Source organism: Garra rufa, chromosome 12, assembly GCF_049309525.1.
Source record: "Garra rufa chromosome 12, GarRuf1.0, whole genome shotgun sequence".
Classification (NCBI taxonomy): Eukaryota; Metazoa; Chordata; class Actinopteri; order Cypriniformes; family Cyprinidae; genus Garra; species Garra rufa.
In genome coordinates, this window is record NC_133372.1 from 11,943,221 (window position 1) to 11,961,818 (window position 18,598).

The 18,598-nt window shown below is 36.9% G+C and overlaps 1 protein-coding gene across 13 annotated transcripts in view; it reads left to right on the forward strand.

Annotated features, from left to right (window-relative positions):
• baz2ba (bromodomain adjacent to zinc finger domain, 2Ba) overlaps positions 1-16,871 on the forward strand; it is a 109,087-nt gene extending 92,216 nt beyond the window's left edge. For 8 of the 13 annotated variants that reach the window (XM_073852433.1, XM_073852434.1, XM_073852436.1 and 5 more), the window contains 14 exons: positions 311-385; positions 600-828; positions 946-1,008; positions 2,251-2,395; positions 2,498-3,261; positions 6,203-6,470; positions 6,614-6,769; positions 9,363-9,523; positions 9,610-9,911; positions 11,891-12,026; positions 12,114-12,260; positions 13,531-13,820; positions 13,911-14,054; positions 15,356-16,871. In XM_073852433.1, coding sequence (XP_073708534.1) covers positions 311-385; positions 600-828; positions 946-1,008; positions 2,251-2,395; positions 2,498-3,261; positions 6,203-6,470; positions 6,614-6,769; positions 9,363-9,523; positions 9,610-9,911; positions 11,891-12,026; positions 12,114-12,260; positions 13,531-13,820; positions 13,911-14,054; positions 15,356-15,512 — 3,037 coding nt within the window. In that variant the 3' untranslated portion in view covers positions 15,513-16,871. The remainder of the gene's footprint in view (positions 1-310; positions 386-599; positions 829-945; positions 1,009-2,250; positions 2,396-2,497; positions 3,262-6,202; positions 6,471-6,613; positions 6,770-9,362; positions 9,524-9,609; positions 9,912-11,890; positions 12,027-12,113; positions 12,261-13,530; positions 13,821-13,910; positions 14,055-15,355) is intronic. The other 5 variants (XM_073852439.1, XM_073852445.1, XM_073852444.1 and 2 more) reach the window with 1 other exon arrangement.
• Positions 16,872-18,598: the final 1,727 nt, after the last annotated feature.

Sequence of the window (18,598 nt, forward strand, 5' to 3'; positions counted from 1 at the left end):
CTTGAGTTTATCATGTGACATAATCATACATGTATGTCATGTATTTACCAGGGTTATTATCTTTAACTAAAACCATCAAAAACTTTTTTGTTGAAAAAACTAAAATAACATAAAATACATGTAAATAGTTGAATAAAATACTTAAAATTAGAAATTAAGTTAGCGCACTAAAAGTTAAGTTTGAGCACTAGTAACTGGTAGTAACTAGTAACTAAAACCTAAATAAAGAAAAATGTAACCATATAATTCAAATTATTAATAAAAATTACATACAAAAATAATACTAAAATAACACTGTGTGTTTTTGCAGTGAGATCGACAAAAGCCTGGACCACATGAATGTGCTGAGGAAGGACGAGTGTATCGTAGAGGGCAAACTGAAAAAGTAAGTATCAACATTTATTTCTGATTTATACACCCATTAATGGCTGTATTTCAGGATTTCTCTATCGACATAGCATTTTCAGCTATAATAGATGTATTCAGACATTTCAATCTTACTAGGCATTAAACACAACCAATGCTTTCCTTGTTTTCTTTAATGTACATATCATAGTTTTGTCACTAACTAATCAGTATTTATCCGTGTGTTCATGCAGAATGAAAACAATCTACGCTAAACGGACAGGGAAACGTGAAACAATCACTGGAGGGGAGGAGCCTCAGGCTGCTGGCGGCTCCGCCATTGGTCACAAGCGCAAAAGGAAGGCTGGGGATAGTGATGACGACGATGATGAAGATGATGACAGTGAGGACGCAGGGGATGACGATGACGATGAGGAGGAAGAAGAGGCTAAAAAGGGAAAAAAGGTGGAGACGTGCGATGAGGTAAAAAGCGTTCATTTTGATTGCAGCTTCACACAGCAATTACTTAACTTAATTAACTGTCTTTAGCAGATATTTTTATATTGATTAAGCCTGTGTATGTTTGTGTGTGTGTGTCAGGATGAGGGAGACCCAGCCACGAGTGTTGAAGAGTTGGAGAAACAGATTGAGAAGTTATCAAAGGTAAATTCAGATGTCATAATTTATGGCTGAATTTGATTTGGGGGAAAAAATCTTTGATTGAACAATTTTTGATTAGAACTTAAAATGTTTGGTTGTTGTTTTGTTTTGTTTTTGCATTTTGTAATTATATATCGATATACAATTGAGGTCAAAATTTACATCCCCATTTCAGAATCTGAAAAATGTTAATTATTTGATCAAAATAAGAGGGATCATACCAAATGCACGTTATTGTTTATTTAGTACTGACCTGAACAAGAAATTTCAAATAAAATATGTTTACATATAGTCCACAAGAGAAAAAAAATGACCCCTTTCAAAAGTTTACATCCCCTTGATTCTTAATACTGTGTTCTTACCTGAATTATCCATAGCTGTGTTTTTTTTTTTTTAGTGATAGTTCATGAGTCCCTTGTTTGTTCTGAACAGTAGTCCTGCCTACTGCTTAATCCTTTAGATCTCACAAATTCTTTGGTTTTTCAGCATTTTTGTGTATTTGAACCCTTTCCAACAATAAATGTATGATTTTGAGATCTATCTTTTTACACTGAGGACAACTGAGGGACTCATATGCAACTATTACACAAGGTTCAAATGCTCACTGATGCTTCAGAACGGAACCCAATGTATTAAGAGCTGGGGGGTGAAAACTTTTTAAATTTGAAGATCAGGGTAAATTTTACTTATTTTGTCTTCTGGGGAAAATGTAAGAATCTTCTGTAGCTTCTGAAGAGAAGTACTAAATAAAAAAAGTGATATTTAGGCTAAATAAAAAACATTACACATCCTCATTCTGTTCAAAAGTTTTCACCCCGGGGTCATAATGCATAGTTTTTCCTTCTGAAGCATCAGTGAGCGTTTGAACCTTAATAGTAATAGTTGCATATGAGTCCCTCAGTTGTCCTCAGTGTGAAAAGATGGATCTCAAGATCCTAAAGTCATTGTTGGAAAGGGTTCAAATACACAAAAATGCTGAAAAACCAAAGAATTTGTGAGAACTGAAGGACTTTTTAGAACAACAGCAAATGGGGTCATTTTTAGAAATTAAAGAAATAACATACATTTTGTATGATCCCTCTTATTTTGGTAAAATAATTAACATTTTGAAGATTCTCCAAGGTGTATGTAAACTTTTGACTTCAACTGTATATACTCAAATTTTAGTTTCATTTCATTTAATTGTGCAGCCCTGTCATAATTACATATAGTCTTACAAAAATGTGTATTTCTGTGTGAGTGTAGCAGCAAAACCTGATCCGTCGGAAGCTGTTTGAGTCGTCTCATGCCTTGCGGTCCATGTCATACGGGCAGGACCGGTACCGCCGCAGATACTGGGTCCTCCCGCAGTGTGGAGGAGTTTACATAGAGGGGTTAGAGAGTGGAGAAGGTGAGTCTGTCTGCCCATCCCTCATTTATCCACAAATGCATTTGCATACAGCCACTCCATTAATTTTCCACTAATTATGTTTTCCTTCTGTCTCTCATGTAGGGGCTGAGGAGCTGGAAAAGGAGCGTGAGAGGTTGAGAAACTTTCCAGTTGTGCAGGTCAAAGAGGAACCCAAGGAGGAAGTTCTGCAGCATCATCAGCATGAGGAGATACAGGGGGCTGTAAAGGAGGAGGTGAAACAGGAGGAGGAGAAGCTCATCGATCCTGACCAGGAGGCAAATAAAGAGATGCGCTCCTCCCCACTAAAAGAACAGCAGGAAACAGAGGTTGTGGCAATGCCCCCTCAACCACCAGAGCTCCGCCCCTCACAAAGCCCCCAGTGTCAGGAACTGCCTCACACACCTGTCGGTGCCAAGGGGCTCTGCCACACCCATAATGGCATGGAAACTACATCAGCATCATCTCCAGCTCACTCTCCAACTACCTCCAAGCTGACAGAGGCCAGCAGCCCGAGCGCAGAGCACGCAATCCCTCCTCCTCTGCAGCTGGGCATCCCTGCGCACATTCTGCAGCCGCAGCAGCTGGTGCAGACTCAGCTCCTGGCCAATGACCAGCTGCTCAAGGTTCTCAGCGAGCGCAGCGGGCACTGGTTCAGCCTGCTGCCTCGCTCGCCCTGCGATGACACTTCTCTCGTCCAGCCGTCTGCACACACGCAGTCCTCGCCCAGCAGCAACACCCTGAGCACTCGGCCCAAAACTCCACCGCCAGCATCTACCTCCACTCCGCACCACCACTTGCTTTCTCTGTCTGCGTCTGCAAGCCCTCTGAACCCCTCACCTGGTGGGATCAGCAACCTCAGTTTGCAGGTAAGTACATTCCTACTTGAAATATATTTCATATTTACAGTGTCCAATGTACTAGGGATGCTCATTTCGGTTAATTCTCCTGACCGACAACCGCTGCTCGTTATCCGAACATTAACCGTTAACTGATAAAATTAGAATAATAAATTCGTTTAAAATAAAAATAGAATGCACAAGTATCTGTGATGATATACATAAAAAATACAAGCAAATGTTTTATTTTAATGTGCAAACAGCAGCATACAGAGCAACAACAAAAACTGCATTCACATATAACGTTACTCAAATTATCACGCATCAGCAGCGCTTCTGAGAACAGAGAAAATCAGAATGAAAAAAAATAATAATAATATAAATAGGCCTATACTAAATGTGTATAAATTAAATAACTACCTAATTAATATGACAAAACTAAAACACACTGAATCCTTCTATGCGCTTTGAAGAAAGGTACCGGTCTTATTCTTCTCGTCGGACATAAAAACATATAGCAGGCCAGCCTATACCTCAGTGTACCTAGTTTTTAACATGTGGACATGCTACACGGATAGACTGGGACGTTGTCTGTTAACTCTTAGATCCGCGACAAAAACACTTCACAAAGATCCTTTCAATTTGCGGTTCGGGACGGGTCTTTTCATCCACTGGTCATATGTGGAGAAACGTGTTTTCACAGCGTTCAATAGCCAATCACAGACATTTCTGTTGATTACATTATCGCTGTGGCCAATCAGAGGCGGCTATGTTACGATCCACTCACCACTCAAAGTGCCGGTTTCTGTTCTGCTTCTACACCTCTGCGAACTCTCTCATTAAAACAAGAAAGTGTAGACATGATGAAAATAAGAGATTAATTGTACAGTGTAAAGGTTATTTTATTACTTTTTATTAACTTTGTGAGATGAACTGCAGTAATGTATGAGTGACAACTTTCCAGTGATAGTAAGGAGAGCGCGCACTCTTTAGACTATAATTAATTTAGAAATTAAATAACGTTACATTTATTTATGGATTCACTCTTTGATAACCCAATATTGCCATTGCCATCGTGTTGCATATAGGCTACTACATCAGTAACATAAACTAAGAAAAGGTAAAGCAGGTGCTTACTCAGCAAAATATGTCTGAACAGCCGTACTGCACGGACACGCGCCCGTGAGTAATACATTTTTTCTTTCACCATGGAGCAAACGTAAAAAAAAAAAAAAAAAAAATTAAACCGTTTAACTGATAGTAATAATCGGTTAAAATTCTTACTGGCGGTTAACGGTTAAACGGTCAATATGAGCATCCCTACAATGTACAATAAATTTCAAAAGCCATAAGTTTACATACACCTTGCAGAATCCGCAAAATGTTAATTATTGTACCAAAATAAGAGGGATCATACAAAATTCATGTTATTTTTTATTTAGTACTGACCTGAATAAGGTATTTCACATAAAAGACTAGGTAGTAAAAGACTTGTACATATAGTCCACAAGAGAAAATAATAGTTTAATTTATTTAAAATGAACCCGTTCAAAAGTTTTCATACACTTGATTCTTAATACTGTGTTGTTACCTGAATGATCCACAGCTGTTTTTTTTAGTGATAGTTTCTCATAAGTTCCTTGTTTGTGCTGAACACTTAACTGCCCGCTGTTCTTTAGAAAAAATCCTTCAAGTCCCACAAATTCTTTGGTTTTTCAGCATTTTGGTGTATTTGAAACCTTTCCAATGATGACTGTGTGATTTTGACATCCATCTTTTCACACTGAGGTCAACTGAGGAACTCATATGCAACTATTACAAAAGCTATAAATGCTCACTGATGTTTCCGAAGGAAAAACGATGCATTAAGAGCCGGGCGTGTAAACTTTTGAGTGCATTTAGTATTGGCCTACAGAAGATACTTACATGTTCCCCATAAGACAAAATAGGTCAAATTTACCCTGATCTTCAAATTCAAAAGTTTTCACCCCCAGCTCTTAATGCATAATTTTCCCTTCTAAAGAATAAGTGAGCGTTTGAACCTTCTGTAATAGTTGCATATGAGTCCCTCTGTTGTCCACAGTGTGAAAAGATGGTTCTCAAAATCATACAGTCATTGTTGGAAAGGGTTAAAATACACAAAAATTCTGAAAAAAAAAAACAAAGAATTTGTGGGACCTGAAGAATTTTTTTCTGAAGAACAGCGGGCAGTTTGACTGTTCAGGACAAACAAGGGACTCATGAACAACTATCACTAAACAAAAAAAAAAAAAAACAGCTGTGGATCATTCAGAATCGTATTCAGGTCAGTACTAAATAAAAAAAAACATTACATTTTTTTTTTATAGTTTTATTTTCAAATGTAATGTGAAGCAAAACATGTTGTATAAACAAACAGAGAAAGACAAACCAACACACACACAAAAAAAATAATAATAAAAAAATCCTTTCAGTTATTTTGCAATAATAGAAGGTAAATGCTCCAAAAAAGAGCCCCAAATTTTTTCAAAAGCTTTTGGTGATTTTCTGACATTGAAAAGGATTTTCTCAGGGGTGCAATATGAAAGGAGTTCGTTGATCCAATGTGCTCTAGAAGGAGATTGAGTCAACTTCCAGTTCACTAATATACATTTTTTCCCAGCTGTACCAGCCAAAAGTATGAAATATTTTTTATGATGAGACAAATCTAATGACTCAGTTTCCCCTAATATCCAAATTCTAGGATCATAACTGATTGGGATACCAATAACCTTTGAAGATGTATTAATTATATATTCCCAAAAATCCTTCAATACGGGGCAAATAACATGAATTTTCTATGACCCCTCTTATTTTGGTAAAATAATTAACATGTTGCAGATTGTGCAAGGTCTATGTAAACTTATTATTGGGCTATTACTATTGGGCCTTACTCCTCTGGTTGAGATGCACTGATCTAAATGACCTAAATATTCTCTTTATTTCCTCTCAGGTGAAGCCAGGTGGAGCTCTGATTGGTTTGCCTTTGGGCAGCTGGTCTGGTGCAGTCATCAGCCCCAATCTCCCCCTGTGCAGCAGCCCCCTGCACATGTACCCCTCAGTAGAGGGCAGCGCCAGCCCCCTGCTAGCACCCAGCGTCTCAACCAGCAAAAGTGGTTCTCCTGTTCCCACAGGGGAGAAGCTTACATCTGCTCCTTCTCCAGTGGCACTGGACCTTCCTAGGAATCACGACCACCCTGAACCCCTGCCCATACCAGAGGGTGAGTGCTGTATAGTCAACTAATTAACTTAATATTGTAGCACATTTAGTCCACAAGATTCACCCATAATTCTCAGCAACAATGAGTCAATAGTCCAGTTTTGTTTGGGGTTGTTGATGGTAATGGTTTTGGCTGATTGGCAGACATGCTGCTGGGCTGGTGGAAGGTGACAGACATGGAGGAGCTAAAAGCGCTAGTGAACGCTCTCCACAGCAGAGGCATCCGAGAGAGAGCCCTGCAGAAACAGCTGCAGAAATCCATGGAGCTCATCGCACAGACCTGTAACAAGAACCGAGAGGGTGAGTTGTGTCACTGTGAACAAACACAATGTGTCTGTGTTTTAGCTTACATATTTAGCTGTGAAAACAGTTCAAGCAGACCAAAAGACCAAGACCGCCAGAGATGTTAACCACTGTTAACACATTTATCTAATTTGACATTCCAGTAGCTTCATTTTGGTTAAACATAGAATGGCCCACATGTCATAAAATTATATATATATATGTTTTTTAAAGAAGTATTTTCTGCTCACCAAGCCTGCATTTATTATTTTATTTTTAAAGTACAGCACAAACGGTAGAAATATTTTTACTATTTAAAATAACTTTTATCTCTTTGAATATATTTTAAAATGTAAATTATTGAATTTTATTAATTAAATGAATTTTTAGCATCATCACTCCAGTCACATGATCCTTCAGAAATCATTCTAATATTCTGATTTCCTGCTCAGAAAACATTTTTTTTTTTCATGAATTTTTTCTGGGTTTTGATGAATAAAAAGTTCAGAAGAACAGCATTTATCTGAAATAGGAATCTTTTGTAACATCATAAATGTGTTTATCATCACTTTTGATCAATTTAAAGCATCTTTGCTAAATAAAAGTATACATTTCTATAATATCTTTTCCAAAAAAAATGTATAATGACTCCAAGCTTTTGAATAGTTTATAATGTTACAAAAGCTATATTATTTCTTGAACAGCAAATCAGCATATTAGAATTCTTTCTGAAGGATCATGTTGCTGTTTACACATTTTTGACTGTTACTGTACATCAATATATATATTATTTTAATATTTTGGCTTGGAATAACTAGAAAAATAAAAATAAATAAATAAGTACAATTATATAGATTTACATGACTTTTATAGGGTCAGAACTCATGTATTTAAAATTAGGCTTCCTCATATATCCAGGTTTTTCCAGACAGTTGTGGAGACGGTTAATTAAAATTATTATTATTTTCCCTTATTTTAATTTTGAAAAAACACCTTCAAACTGCATATTTCTTTTTAAATTAAATCAAAGGAAGATTTATAATGAAAAACTAAATTTAATTTTATTTTTAATTTAATTATTTATTTTTGATTTCTTCCATATAAGAGAAACTAAATGTATTAAAACTGAAGTATATGTTTATACCTTGTTTTAAAGGAACACTCCACTTTTTTTGGAAATAGGCTCATTCTCCAACTCCCCCCGAGTTAAAAAGTTGAGTTTTACCGTTTTGAAATCCATTCAGCCGTTCTCCTGTTCTGACGATATCACTTTTAGCATAGCTTAGCATAGATCATTGAATCCTATTAGACCAATAGCATCACGTTCAAAAATGACCAACGAGTTTCGATATTTGTCCTATTTAAAACTTGACTCTTCTGTAGTTATATCGTGTACTAAGACCGGTGGAAATGCAAAGCTTCAATTTTCTAGGCTGATAAGATTAGGAACTACACTCCCATTCCGACGTAATAGTCAAGGAAGTTTGCTGCCGTAATTAGGCTGAAGCAGGAGCAGTAATATCACGCAGCACATGTGCAAATGCTAAACTAGCTGGGAACTCATTTCTGATAATACTCTGCCTGCTTCGGCCATATTACAGCAGCAAACTTCCTTGACTATTACGCCGGAATGGAAGTATAGTTCCTAATCTTATCAGCCTAGAAACTCGCAGCTTTGCATTTCCACCGGTCTTAGTACACGATATAACTACAGAAGAGTCAAGTTTTAAATACAACAAATATGGAAACTCGTTGGTCATTTTTGAACGCGATGCTATTGGTCTAATAGAATTCAATGATCCATGCTAAGCTATGCTAAAAGTGATATCGCCAGAACAGGAGAACGGCTGAATGGATTTCAAAATGGTAAAAATCAACTTTTTAACTCGGGGAGAGTTGGAGGAAACCTATTTCCAAAAAAAGTGGAGTGTTCCTTTAAAGGGATAGCTTGCCCCCAAAAAATTGGTCATCATGTACTCGCGCATCATTTGTTCCAAACCTGTACAAGATTTTTTCTTCTGCTGAATACAAAAAAAAAAGATATTTGGAAGAATATTGGTAACTAAACAGCTGACAGTAGCCATTGACTTCCATAGTATGAAAAAAATACTGTTGTCACTAGTCACTAGCTACCGTCTACTGTTGGTTTGAAATTTTGATAAATGATGACAGAATTTTCATTTTTAGGTGAACTATCCCTATAAGGTGTCCTTGGTAGTTTAATTATACATTTATTTACTGAGTAATATTAATTAACAACATGTACTTGGTTTAGGATTAGTTGCATGTAATTATGTATAAATTACTGTTATAACTGACATAAGTACATGTAACATACTGTAAAATAAAGTGTTTCCCAGTATTTTTAAGAAAAGAAATCCAAATTTAATGTTAACTGACATAAAATGCAGTAAAATAAATCAGAATAACCACAATTTACTATTTGACTTGTTTGCAGTTGTAAATAATATAAATAATAAGTCCTCTAAAGCACTGTCTAACCGACTCAGCCGAGCATGCAGTTGTCAGAATGAGCTGAATAGTGCTGTGCTGTGCTTTACGGGTGTGATTTCTCCTGGGGTCTTATGGCTGTCTTATTTTTTGTTTGCAGTGGCAGTTATGGAGGTCTCAGAGCTCGACGAGGGCCAGGTTTCCGTGGAGACGCTGCAGGAGTGGTGTGTGGAGGAGCAGGCCATGGAGACTGACATCGCTCTGCTGCAACAGGTGGAGGAGCTGGAGCGCAAAGTCACGTCCGCCAGCCTGCAGGTCAAGGTGAGTGTTTGTACAGCTTCCAGAAATGCATCAAATCGTTGTAATTTCTTCTACTAACCAATATCCTGTAATCCTTTGCTTTTCAGGGCTGGACATATCCAGAGCCACAGTCTGAAAGAGAGGACCTGGTCTATTACGAGCACAAGCTTCTCCCCAAGCCCCGCCCTGGAGCGGAGTCTCAGGAGGAGCGAAGCTCAGAGAAGGGCCTGATCCGACGCCCCGGCAACCCGCTGGACATCGCAGTGACGCGATTGGCAGAGCTGGAGCGTCACATCGAGAGAAGGTACCTGCGGAGCCCCTTAGGGACCACCATCCAGATCAAACTGGATAATGTGGGTACAGTCACTGTCCCCGCACCTGCTCCATCCACTAGCGCTGGAGGGGAAGGGTAGGTCATCCAGACTGCCAGCCTTCGTCTCTGCTCCTCCTCATCCTCCCCCTCCCCCTCTCTCTGCTGGCTGGGGCTTCTCTGCTCGTCCGTCCATCCGTTCTCACCCTGGCTCCGGTTTCGGGTTTTGGTTCTCGTGCTGTGTGTTTTATTTGTTATTTTTTTCTTCCTCTCGCTCCCTTGCCTGCACCCTTCCTGTTTTTGGCTGCATGGTTTTAATCAGCAGTGCACAGACGGAGTTCAAAAACATCAAAAGTTGATTTGTTTTCTAACACTTCTAAGTGCATGGTACACCACAGATCTCCGTCTTCATGTATGGCTGTGAAGTCATGCCACAGAAATGTATCACACTATATAGGCTGTACATGTGTGTGTGTGTGTGTGTGTGTGTGTGTGTGTGTGTGTGTGTTTATGTGTGTGCTATTGAAAGCTCAGGGTCTCAGCTACTCAATCCGACAAAAATATTATAGGGATAGTTAACCCCAAAATTAAAATTCTGTCATTAATTATTCACCTTCATGTTGTTCCAAACCCGTAAGACCTTTGTTCATCTTCAGAACACAAAGTAAGATATTTTTGATGAATATGATGAGCTTTCTGACCCTGCGTAGACAGCAATACTACTACTGATTGACATCAGTACATCAATTATAATGTAATGAAGCTACAAGAATATGCACAATTTTATGCGCAAAGAAAAAAAATTATTCCAATGTTAATTTCGTTGATGAATAATTTTTTTTGTATCATAGATCTATCCAGTGGGACATAAGCTAGCATGCATTTGCTGCACATCTCATAAAATGTTCCAAAATTTCAATATCTGGGAGTAAGAGAAGAGCAGACGTATGGATAAATGTGACGATGCAAAAGAGAACTCAGTTCTGTTCGGTTTTCACTGCAGACACCGAAGCAGTGCCTCTCACACAGCTCACGAGTACTCTTTCATGTCGAATGAACAGAGAAATACACACAAAATGATGGTGAATTGTCCGTTTTGACCAGTATTCATGTAAACACACTTACGTCTTAGGTGAACGTAAACTGTTAAGAGAATATCAGACAGACATGTACCATTACGTTGCATCCATGCATTCAGTTTTAAAGGGACAGCGGTCTAATTTAGTTGCTGTTGTCTGTGGCAGTGATGTTAATCAAGCAACAAAAGAAAAAGACAGAAAATCAATCACTGCTCTTGACTGAATCACTTTAGTAGCCGTCATAAAGATTAATCTAAATTTATTTAAATAAATATGTCTGCTTGAAAGAATGAAGAATGTAGCAAACAAGTTGTTATAAAGTTATATAATTAGCCTATAACCATTGGTATTTCATTAAAAAGAAGACCATTTTCTTGTTTCTTTATGAGAAATGGTTTCATTTAATTTTAATATAAGGCATGTTGCATGTCACAGCAGTGTCTATCATGATAAAACCCTAAAATAAAACCTATACAATGAGTTTGGAAATTTTAGAGAAATGCTTAATAAATGCATTACACTGTAAATAAACCCATTAGATTTTAACTGACTAAACCTACTTTATGTATTCGACTAAAACTAATACAATTCAGATGACTAAAATATGACTCAACTAATTGGCATTTAAGTCAAAAGACTATGACTAAGACTAAATCAAAATTTGCTGTCAAAATTAACACTGCTTTATTCAACAATTTCTTCATGGTACTCTTGTAAATATGTCGAAGACTGACATGAAAGAGAAGAAATTGTTTAATAAAGTAGTTATTTTTGGTAGTGCTATGCTGTCTATGCAGGGTCAGAAAGCTCTCAGATTTCATTAAAAAAATCTTATGTGTTTTGAAGATGAACAAAGGGCTTACGGGTTTGAAACAACATGAGGGTGAGTAATTAGTGACAGAATTTTTATTTTTGGGTGAACTATCTCTTTAAGATCAAAATACAGGTTTGAAATAAACTCCCTCTCTGATCTGTGCTTTGTGTTTTTGTCTGTTGCAGGGGAGAGGAAGAGATTGCTCCAGGGATGAAGCAGTGGCGAAAGGCGCTGAGCGAGGTACGCAGCTCCTCTCAGCTAGCCATGTGTCTGCAGCAGCTTCAAAAATCTATCGCCTGGGAGAGGTCCATCATGAAAGTGGTAAGGGATGTCATGGACAAATCACAGGGTTTGTGTACGACATATGTGTTGTAGTTTCCATACTTACATATCTGTTTGTGTTTTCAGTACTGTCAGATGTGCCGAAAGGGCGATAATGAAGACCTGCTTTTGCTGTGTGACGGCTGTGATAAGGGGTGTCACACCTATTGCCACAAACCCAAGATAACCAACATCCCAGAGGGAGACTGGTACTGCCCTGCTTGCATCTCCAAGGTAACTGCCTGCATCATCATGGGTATAAAGTGCTTATTTGCTGACGGGCATGTTTTCAGAGCTATGTCTCTAAGATTTAGCAGATGTTGTCTGTCTGTATTTATGGATGTTATTTATATATAAGTGAGGGGTTGTTAATTTTTAGTGGTTCGAGTGCGTAGTGCTGAAACCCTATTGTAATTGTTAGAATGGTCATGTATCAGTGATCTCCATGTAAAACTGATCGTGCAGACCAAACCGTAAGTCGTAGAAACTTGAAACCTGGAGGGATGGTAGTACTCACACCACCAACAATGTGACCAAGCCTCATCCCAATCGGCCTGATTATCAATAATTATCAAAAAAAAAAACTTGACTCACCATCACAAAGGGAGGCCAAAACATATGAAAGGGGTGGGTCACTTTTCCTGAACGGAATTAGACATCTCCGCCAAACTAAGAACACTTATGTAAGAGCTCAATCTGAGTTCACAGGGGGGAAAATGTGGAGCTTGGCTATTTGGTGGCGCTATTAGAGAGAAAAAACATAAAGATGGCTGTAACTGCACAACCATTTGTCCATTCAACATGATTCAAAATACCACAAGTGTCTATAAGGACATTTGCGTACCTCAAAAAACATGGCCACCATTGGCCGACAAAGTTTGAGCACCTGGACAAGGTTAATCGAGGCCGATTGGAATGAAACTTGGTGGACCTGTTCGACTTATAGCCCCAAAGGCCTGAATGAAATTTGAAGGAAAAAAAAAACAGCCACTGGGGGCGATATTGCATTTTTCAAGGACGCATACAACTGTATGTCCCGCTGTTTTCCACACATACGTGCAATATGCATATCATGCGATAGAGCTCCTCATTCCACACAACTTTGCCTATAGAACCACTGCTGTAAATCAAATCGTTTGTTAAATTTTGCGAACTAGTCCTAGGTTTTTTGCTCAATGTGGAAAAAACACTGCAGTACAATTCTCTGATCTCTCTAGGTCAATAATTATCAAAAAAAAAAAACATTTACTCATTGGGAAGCCATAACAGGGTCACTTAGAAAAGTGCCTGTCCAAATTTACCCCAAATCCTATAAAGCCTAAAGGAAAGCTCAAAACTTCACGAAACCTGCTGAGCACATGCGATAGGTGATTCTAAACATACATGCAAAGGTTTAAAGAGATTGGACCATAGCTGGCGCTATAACTGTCATAACCATTAAAAAACACCCCAAACTCTATTTTATGAACCTGTAAATCTGAACTAGTCCTGTACACCCTTTCAGGCAAGCGGTCAGTCACCTAAATCTAAGAAGACTCTGAGTCGTACACCACCAGCCAGTGGAGGAAAAAAGGTGACAGAAGCAGCCAAGAAAACCAAGAAGCAGACCGAGACGTGTGAAGAAGAAGAAGCCACCACCAGCAGCACCAACAGCACCCCAAAGAAAGCAGCCACCACCGCCGCCCAGGCCAAGAAGAACGCCTCCACTCCCCCAGCACCCAAACCAGACAGCCCTGCCTGCGTAAAAAGAGCCAAAACAGCCAGAGACAACAACCGGGACCTGGGCCTCTGCAGGTACTGCCTGCACTCTGTTATTTTTTTGTGTGTATTTCTGGACATGGAATGTTTTTAAATGCAGCTCTCATGTATGTTTGTATTTCTCAGGATTCTGTTGGCTGAACTGGAACGTCATCAGGACGCCTGGCCCTTCCTCACACCAGTTAACCTCAAATCTGTCCCAGGGTACCGCAAAGTCATTAAAAAACCCATGGACTTCTCCACTATCCGTGAGAAACTCGTCAGCAGCCAGTAAGTGTTTCTCACTTGGTTTTGAAAAATGTGGAAAGTTGGGAAGGGGGGATGAAATAATGAAAGATCAAAATTAACCAAAATTAAATTTTTATAATTATTTAACTTTTTTTAAATAAATAAATACTTTTATAAATTGTATAAAGTAAACATGTATAGCTAAAAACATTTATTTTTAAAACAAAATAAAAATATAGAAATGAATAATTTTATTAAATTGATCAAAAGTGATTATAAAGAAATGTATACTGTTATGAAAGATTTTTATTTCAAATAAATGCTGTTTTTCTGAACTTTCTATTCATCAAAGAAACCTGAAAAAATCTGATCAACTGTTTTCAACATAATAATTATAATAAATGTTTTTTGAGCAGCAGATCAAAATATTAGAATGATTTCTGAAGGACCATGTGACTGGAGAATTGATGTTAAAAATTCAGCTTTGAAATCACAAGAATAAATTACATTTTAAAATATATTCAAAACAGTTATTTTAAATAGTAAAACTATTTCTAAATTGTGCTGTTTTGCTGTACTTTGGATCAAATAAAGGCAGGCTTTGTGATTTAAAAATCTTACTGTTCAAAAACTTTTGACTGGTAGTGTAAATATTAATATTAATAGCATAAATATGAATGTATAAATAAATACATGCACAAATAAATAAACACACAAATATATGCACTTAAATAAACATGTATCCATATCAAGAAAATAACAGGAAATAAAGATTATTTCTATGTATCCTTAAATAAAATACTTCTAAAATATAAAAAAAATCTATTTATATAACATAATATAAACTCGCAATTCTGACTTTTTTACAGAATTGTGGAATATAAACAATTGTGAGAAAAAAAATCTTAATTGCGAGTTTATATTTCACAGTTCTGACTTTATATCTTGCAACTGAGAGATTATATCATGCAATTCTGAGATGCTATAAATATGAAATGCTATATCTCACAATTCTGACTTTTTTTTCTTTTTCAATTACCTTTTTTTTTATTTAGTGGCAGAAACGGGCTTCCATATGTACACTTCTAACCCTTTCCACCAAAATAAATGAAATAAAATATACATTAAATATTAACAAGAATAATAACATACAATAAATATATACACACACACACACAAAAAAAATCCATTTATAAAAAACTGTTTTCCTCTTAACATTACAAATATTAAAATATAGATAGCACTGTCTTCCATTATGTGTAACACATATATCCTTAACACTAAAATGATTCTTTAATAAGTAGATGCAGATGCAGTAACTGAATTTGTTCTCTGTTCTTCAGGTATCAGAATTTAGAAACGTTCATCATCGATGTGAACCTAGTGTTCGACAACTGCGAGAAGTTCAACGAGGACAACTCGGATATCGGCCGGGCCGGGCACAACATGAGGAAGTTCTTTGAGAAGAGGTGGACTGAGCTGCTGAAGCAGACTAACTGAGGTGGTCTCGGGACCACCACGGGCTGTCATTTCAAACCTGCGACCTGGGCTCAAAAAGCAGAGGAGTCACAGCTCTTTTCTGCGTCACGGAGCCTTCAGGACCGACCAATCCCACATCAACACCCAAAGAGACACAAGACAGCGGGTGTCTTTGTGCAATACCATTTTCCTCTAAAAAAGAGAAATCGCACTGAAATTTCAACCATCAGAGCTGTACTAAGGAGTAAAAAAAAAAAAAAAAATCCCTTTCCACTACTTGTAAATATCTTTTTATTTCGGTTTTGTATTTTTACTTTATCGTTAATATTATAGTGAATGTATTTAATTTTTTAAATGATTATTTATGACTAAATAAAAAGAAAGGTCCACTCTTCATTTTCTATGAAAAGGAAGAAACAGCAAAACTGCTTTAAATCGAATGGAATGTTTATTTGTTTGTGTTTTTCCTCTCCAAATATGAAACAAAGCCAAGAAAAAAAAGAAACTGTTTACACTGTTCTGTGCCATGTGGCATCAGAGTATTCAACCCTCTGAACGTGAACTAACGGCATCACTGTACACACACACACACACACACACACACACACACACACACACACACACACACACATATGCATACACACACACGCAGACAAGCAGGAGGCACCCATGTGTACATACTGTCTATTAATGTCAATATATTGAATCTTGTTTGGAATGATGTGTACATATTGTTTCAGACATTGGATATTGTTTATGCCTTAGAACGTTTGTAGCAATTAATTTTAGTCTTAAAGTGATTAATAATATACATTTATTGTTTGTACAGTATATACATATCCTCTACAAAACACTGTGGTCTCCTTAATCTTAGTAGTGCCTGCCCTTCAGAACAGGGTATAGGGAAAAGAATTTGTTCTGTTTTGGTTTTTCGTTTTGTTTCTTCCCATTTTTGTAACGGTATTGTTTTCTTCTATAAACACATCAAGGCCTCCACTCAAAGGCATACTGTACGAAACTCATATCTGAACCCATATGGAAACTGTCGGAGTATTCTTCAGTATCCCTGACCCCAGAGGCGCTCCGAGATGGACAGCAAGGCGTTCTGTAACCACATGTGTCCGAGTCTCCCGCGTGTGCGTCGTGGCCCACTGGAGGCAGCTAGAACAGAGTTTTTTTGTACCTGCGTCAGAGTACTTGAAGTTATTTTATTTAAAGATATTGTGGGAAACAAATGGTAGCGTTCTTTTTGTAGGAGCATTATTTTTCACTAGTGTGTGCGCGCGCGTGTGTGTGTGTGTATGTGAGAGTGCGAGCGTGTGTTTGTGCGAGTGTGTGGATGTTTGGCACGGACTTATTAAAAGGATGTTTTTAAATCCAGACAGCGTCTAATGTGTCATTTTATTCCTTCTCCCATGGGCAGCGGTCCAATTTTCTTTCATTTTTACGGGTCATGTTATTAGTGAAAAATGCGCTTTTTAAATTAAGATTTTAACAGTTTAATGAAATGCTTGTATTCACCATTTTTATTCAAGTGGTTAACCCTTAAATGGACTGGATTAACAAAAATATTGGATCAGTTCATTTTTAATGCAATACCTTTTAGTGTTTAACCCTTAATTTGCAACAAAAATAAACAAACAGATAGCCTACTGAAAATGAATAGCTAATTAAATTGTTATAATTCATGAACGCTTTGGAATACAGACATAAGGTTGGACTGCTTTTAAAGAAGAAACATTTTAATAATGTTGATTGTTGTAGAAGTGGAATTATGTCAAAATATTAAATTATCAAAAAGTTATAGTTTAAATTTGCTGTAAAGAAAATTAGGGCTGGGTGACCAATTTGGCAATTCGATTCGATTCTTATTTTTATGGTTTCGATTCGATTCGATATCGATTCTCTATCAATATTTCATTTAAAATGTTAGTTTTGCAGACATGTGATCCATATTTTGATATAAATGCTGGTAAATGAAACTCTGCACTTAAGTTTATTACTGAAATACACATCTACATTAATAATAGGGTGCACACAGTTGTTTATTTTAAACAACTTTTATTTTAAATGAACACTGTAACAAGAAGTCATAAATATGTGCATCCATTGTACACCATGTAAACAAACTGCAAAATGCACATTACTGTAAAAAATAAAAAGACTGTAAATGTGCAACAGTGAAATCTATTAAGAACTTCAAACATGTTTAAGAAATAAAACATTTTTCTAAATTCAAAACGTTCAAAACAGGCCCATCATAAAGCCCTTGTCTGCGTATACAAAACATTCTAACTGTCCATAAAACTAACAGTTCTTAACTACAGCCTAATCATTTTTCTGCAAAAAAAAAAGCAGCTGATCAACATGTTCTGATCTGATCTAAGGCAGCTCCTTTGCGCTGTGATTAGATCACCAGCAGTTGAGAAAACTCTCTCACAGGAACACTAGTGACACCTTCAGGACGAGAGGTGAATATTCATATCCTCTTACGTGAAGCACGTGCATTAAGAATCGATTCGGGGATTTCCCGAATCGATATCGTTGCGTTCAACTGAAGATCGATTAAAATCGGAGAATCGATATTTTTTACCCAGCCCTAAAGAAAATGCACTGTGATATTTTTTATTTTATGTAAAATAAATATTTTGCATAATATTTTTTCATTCTATTCTAAAAAATTTGAAGTTGATATTAAAAAAATTAGTATCCTGTGAGATTTTATTTAGGGCGTTATTCCACAAACAGCCACCGGGTGAATTTTTTAAAGCATTTCCAATATTACTCCTATACTCCTGTCTTTTTCAGTTTTTTTTTTTCCTGGCCAGACATCAGATTTATTTAAAGGTCAGGAAACTATTCAAAAGCTGCCATGTTACTTTCAAATAAAGAAAGTAATTTGATGCGAAATGGTGAGTATTTAATACCAGATTACTCGACCCTGGTATTTTGTAAGACTTCTTTTCAGTACTTTGTTCTGATCCTCTCAAAATTTTGTCTATTTTTTCCCACTGAAAAAAAAGGTTATAATAAAATAGTAATAAATTAACAATAATAATAAAATAAATTAATAATATATATATATATATATATATATATATATATAT